The 5,242-nt window shown below is 35.6% G+C and overlaps 1 protein-coding gene across 2 annotated transcripts; it reads right to left on the bottom strand.

Moving 5' to 3' along the window:
* Window positions 1-687: 687 nt before the first annotated feature.
* On the bottom strand, window positions 688-4,959 carry LOC119637638 (N-acetylgalactosaminyltransferase 7). Of its 2 annotated transcripts, XM_038033818.1 has the most exons (4): window positions 4,602-4,959; window positions 4,064-4,540; window positions 1,632-2,756; window positions 689-1,561 (listed from the first exon to the last, which is right to left on the bottom strand). In XM_038033818.1, the coding sequence occupies exons 1-3, from the start codon at window positions 4,792-4,794 to the stop codon at window positions 1,660-1,662; spliced, it is 1,767 nt and encodes a 588-aa protein (XP_037889746.1). In that variant the 5' UTR covers window positions 4,795-4,959; the 3' UTR covers window positions 689-1,561; window positions 1,632-1,659. The 2 variants fall into 2 exon arrangements, with proteins under 2 accessions (XP_037889745.1, XP_037889746.1); XM_038033817.1 differs by having other exon boundaries at window positions 688-2,756.
* Between the last annotated feature and the right edge of the window lie 283 nt (window positions 4,960-5,242).

The raw sequence follows: 5,242 nt of genomic DNA, 5'->3' as shown, positions 1-5,242 counted from the left end.
TTTGACATCATTTGAAAAGAACAGGCTACAAAAAAGATCTCGAAAGCGCGGAAATAATCACAAAAACTTTTTATATGGCCCATTATATAAATCATTATTCCAAACCGTATTCACTCTTAGTCATACGTCTGTGTAGTTTATTATCTGATAAATATACGACCTTACTTACCCTTATATATGATTTTGAATGGCTGTGACCCGATTTACGAAGGAGTTTCCTAATTGAAGGATCTATAATTTTGAAAGTTTATTTTAGGAAGTGTTAAGAAAAACTGGCCGCCAAGTTTGTTTTTTTAGACAAACTCCTGACACTATAATTATAATTACAACCGAACAAATAGACAAACGTTTCTACACTGACTTCGCTATTATATTACTCAGCAATATATGCATTTTTTGACGTATTCAATGCGAATTTCAACCCGGTAAAATCTATTGACAAGTTTGATGCGATGCGTATCCTTGTGGTGAATATACGTACTGTTCGATGATGGAAATAAAAATACCAAAAGATTATTATAAATCCTTTTTCTTTATTAATCTTTAGCTTTTTCTTTTTCCTATTTTTTAAATTTATTTTTCTGTATATGATTACTGTTATGTTTTTGTAACGAAATCAGATTTCCTTAAGTCCAGCTACAAAAGTTTAATTTAACTGTTAGAGGCTATCTGGATAAAGATCTTAATAAAAGAATTGGCGAAAAACAACACAAAAATTTATAAATAATAATGTCAATAAAAATATCTCATATTAGATAATTAAGCACACAACACAGCAACAGCCATACATATGCACATTAACAAATTAACGGATGTCAGCATAGAGTCCAAATTTAACACAAAATAAATAGGAAAGTATTTAAGAAGAAATAATTTCCACTGAGGCCGAATTTTTTAGTTCCCACCGTTGGTCTTATGTACAATACTTGATGAATGGTAGTGAAATTCATCCTCTCGACGTAATCATATCCCGTATGTAGCGTGGTGTTTATAGTATATCACATCAAACCTTTCTTTTAGGCACAAGTGATTATTACACAAGCTAAAAACTTTTCTTTGGTTATTCTGCCTGATGATTGGATGGTAATTTCGGAATTTCTAGGAAGCACTTTATTGAGGAACAAATAATTGCCAAGTTTAAAACTCTAAACTGCGAGCCCTATTTGAGCTATTACTCTCCTTCGAATTGTAGGCGGCTCCAGGAATGGAAAGATTTTGTTGGCTCCAATGATTACCTAACTTATGCTAGTAAGGGTTTTAACGCTTCCAAACAAGCACCCCGGTAAACATAGCTAAGCCGCGGCCGATATACGCACTGATCAAGAGTAGATATAGTTTTATTATAAGCATAATGGCGAACAATATTTAAAATAAAAATATTTATAATTTTTAAAATCACTGCTTCTTAAACTGGTACGCTCTTGAGAATTAATTTTGGATCACAGAAAGAGAAAAGATGATCTGATAAAACGCAAACTAGATTGGCATATAAATTAGCAAACTAGTGTGGCTTGACTTCGAAATCTAGCACAAATTTGCCGATAGTTGCTATGCCTGTAATCTAAATTTAACAGATTTCTAATGTTAATTTGATAGATTCTTGTTAGCCAATTAAATAAAATGCTGCTTACGAGTAATAAATTTTTGTTTTAAAATTCTTTAGTGGTAGTCCAGCTTAATAGTTTTAAATTTCCACTCCTGATAGGCATCATTGGTGTCACAATAAGCCAAGAATAATTGCTGTGTAACCGGATGTAGGGACATGCACTTTTTCTGGCCGCGGTGGAGTAAATGTTTCGATTGCTCATTATAACTCCAAGGGCCATCTACTGTGCCCAAGCGGCAAACTGCTAATTTAATGCCTTGACGATCACCCTCTATGCAGCGTTCGCCCACACCCAATTGACCGGCTGCGTTGAGTCGTATCAGTTGATGGTTGCCGGAACCATGGCAATGGGATAATCCCATTAGTGCCGGCGGCTGATTGCCCATTGAATCTAGGCAAGTATCGGTGGCCACAGCTCGCAATTCACCCCAATGTAAATTGGCAGGTAAAGAAGGAAATTTATCGTACACATCGTACGCGATATTATCCATATACCATTGAAATGATTTGCAATTGAGCCGTTTTTTCAGATTTAACTGTTGACTAATATTTCCCATATCCAGATAGCGCGCTAAAGGTTCACGTGTGTAAAAATATTCTTTGTGTATATCATCAAACCATGTCTCAATAACTCGCTTGTAATTGATGGTTATTAAAGATCCTTTCTTCTTCTCGGCTAATTTACCGAAATTGTAGGGCATAAAGCCTCGATAAACGTGCCCCACGTGCGAACACGGCACCCATTCAATACTTCCACCGCATTGCCAAATTTTAAAGCTTAATTCAAAATTCTCACCACCCCATACCAGTAAGCCCGGATCATAAGCTCCCAGTTCTAAGAAGTATTCACGATTGATGGCGAAGAGTCCGCCAGCATGTGTAGGACTACGATAAGGCTCTGTATTATATTGACGGCGTCTTCGTTCTCGCTTGGGTAATTCATTTTCCTTGTATAACATTCCCCACTCAAAGATACCCCGAAAATGATTTTCGGTCCCATACACCGAATGGTACCGGAAAGTCCTGTGATCAATACCGTCAATGATTGGAACAGTCATAACAGTACGATCTCGATAAATAGGAGCTAGAAGTGGTGGCAGCCAATTAACGTTGACCTCACAGTGAGCATCCAAATATACGATAACTTCCCCTGAAAATACAAGGCAATCTGTACAACAACGGAATTACGCATAAACAACAAAAAAAATTTATTCAACCTTCAGTGTTTTTTTTTTCATTTAATATCTATAAATGAGTAAATATAGTTCACTAAAACAAGAATATTATGTAAGCACTCTACGTATTACAAACAAACGTCCTGTCATATACGAGTCATTGTTGTAAAATAGTTAAGATATAGCAAGCAAACATATGCCTAACATAACAAAACAAAGAAGCAAAAAAGTTATATTCGGCGGGGGCTGAATCGCGCATATCCACAACTATGGTGTTCACGTTGTACTCTCCAAGTTCTTATATTTGATACCCATATCCTTAGTATTATTAAAAAAAAATCAATCGCGGTGTTTACCATATTCATTTTAGAATCGACTCATTCCTAGGCAAATAATAAATCTTCATTTGAGGAATGTACAAAGTAGTTTTAAGCATTCTGTCTTGTTTGCCTTATGATAAATAAGCATAAAACCTCAAACAAGTGAAAAAAATAAAATTTAACCACTTGTAACTTTGTGTGACCATGGCTGATTTTTTGCATTTTTTCGTGTTAAGAGTAGATTGATTCCTAAAGTAAGTGGGAAATTATAAGCTGTGAAACTTTTATCGTTCAGTTTATGCGCCACTGCGGGCTTTGCTCCGACCAATCTGGCCCGTTTTCTATACCAACCTGCGTGCCATGACTTCCAATCAAATTTGAAGTTGATTTTTTGCGATCAGGAGAGGACTAACAACAAACACCACATAGACGAATGGACATGGTCAACTTAAAATTTTACGCTGATCAAGAATACACATACATAGGTAAATTTTGATTTTGAATAACGCTTCTTTACTTTACGAACGCTTGATAACCTTATGTGCTCCCCCTATGAAAAGGGAAACAGGACTATGTTTGTTTGGGTCCTTACTTAGATAATAATTTACATAACTAATAGGAAATTATTGCCTTTTTTAAAGACGGTCGCGTGGATAACCTCAAGGAGGTCATTAAAAATGCTTAACTCTGAAAAACTAAAATCAAATCGATTAATAAAGCTGTTCTGAAATTTCTGTTCGCCTACTGACCTTGTCTTGAAAATTCTATTTTCTTACTTGATCAATAGAATCCCACCAAGCACATATGAGCTAAATTTGTTCTTCGAGCCATAAAATATTAAGCTGATCTACAAGATCAGCTTACAAGATCAGATCTACAAGATCTACTTTACGATATCTATGATGATTAGTCCTAAGTCTTATAAACGAATTAACAGCAATACTGATTTCCTGTCAACTCACCTGTTGCTTCTTTGGCTCCTCTTGAACGGGTTCGTATCAAACCCTCTCTTTCAGAATTTCGTATTAAACGAACCAAACCGTTAAACTTTTTGATGTATTCATCTAAATTATTTTTAAGATTTTGTTTGTCGGAATAATCGTCCACAAGGAGTATTTCATGCAATACATGAGAGGGTGTGCGATCAACAACTGAATGCACGGTACGCATGAGTACTGAAAATCCCTCATTGTGAAAGACTATAATTACGCTAGTTGTAGGCAAATCGTACGGATAATTCCAATGCTTGCACTCCTCTAAACGCGTGTCAAGTATACTACGATGCATAGAAATTTCATCAGAGCAAGCTATATTCATCCCGTACTGCATTTCCGATTCGTCAGCCTCAGCTTGCTTCTCGGCTGGCAAATGGTGAGGTTTGCCATTTTCCCCCGGGCCATTACGTTTTGGCATATCTTTAGGTTCAAAATTGCCCAAGCCTAAGCCAAAAAAAAGAAAATACATTAACCTTTAACAAACAGAACGTTTTCACAGAAATACCCTCTACCAGAACCGGAACTTCTTTCAGTCTACTCTCTAGCTTTTGATAATGTATAGACTGTGCCTGATAAACCTCCTGAGAACGTTTATATTTTTCACTCCATGTAGTAAGCAGATATAACAAGGGAAATATGACCAAACAACATAAGACCAAACGGCATATACGTCCGCTCCGTATGTTGCTGATGCGCATTTTTTGCACAAAATAATGAAAAAAAAATTTTTTTTTAGATCAAAATAATTTTAAAATATCGCCTTTAATCCAAATGCAACCAGGAATTCCAAATAGTACTTTGTTGACGTGTCTAGGAAAGTTCAGGCGAGTGCACAAAAACAACTTAACAGTAAATAATATTTTGTATACAAATATATAAATACAATAACAACGGTAAACCAAGTTGCCATTATTCCGGAATAATTATTTCTTTAGGAATTGGCTAAAACGCCTAAACTAAAAGTCGATGTATTAGCCTCAAACTACTCAGAATGACGAGTTATGCGACTAACGAAATATTTTATTATTCCTATGTTAAAAAATCCCAAATGGTAAAAACAAGAAAAGCCGCGTTACCATGAGTGTGTAAGAAAAAACATATATAGCGTTTGTTTGTTGACAAACAAACAACATCATGCAAAAGTAA

Source organism: Glossina fuscipes, unplaced genomic scaffold (genome assembly GCF_014805625.2).
Source record: "Glossina fuscipes isolate IAEA_lab_2018 unplaced genomic scaffold, Yale_Gfus_2 60, whole genome shotgun sequence".
NCBI classification, from domain to species: Eukaryota; Metazoa; Arthropoda; class Insecta; order Diptera; family Glossinidae; genus Glossina; species Glossina fuscipes.
Note: the sequence above shows the minus strand (reverse complement) of the source record. Positions and strands in the feature narration are given on the sequence as shown.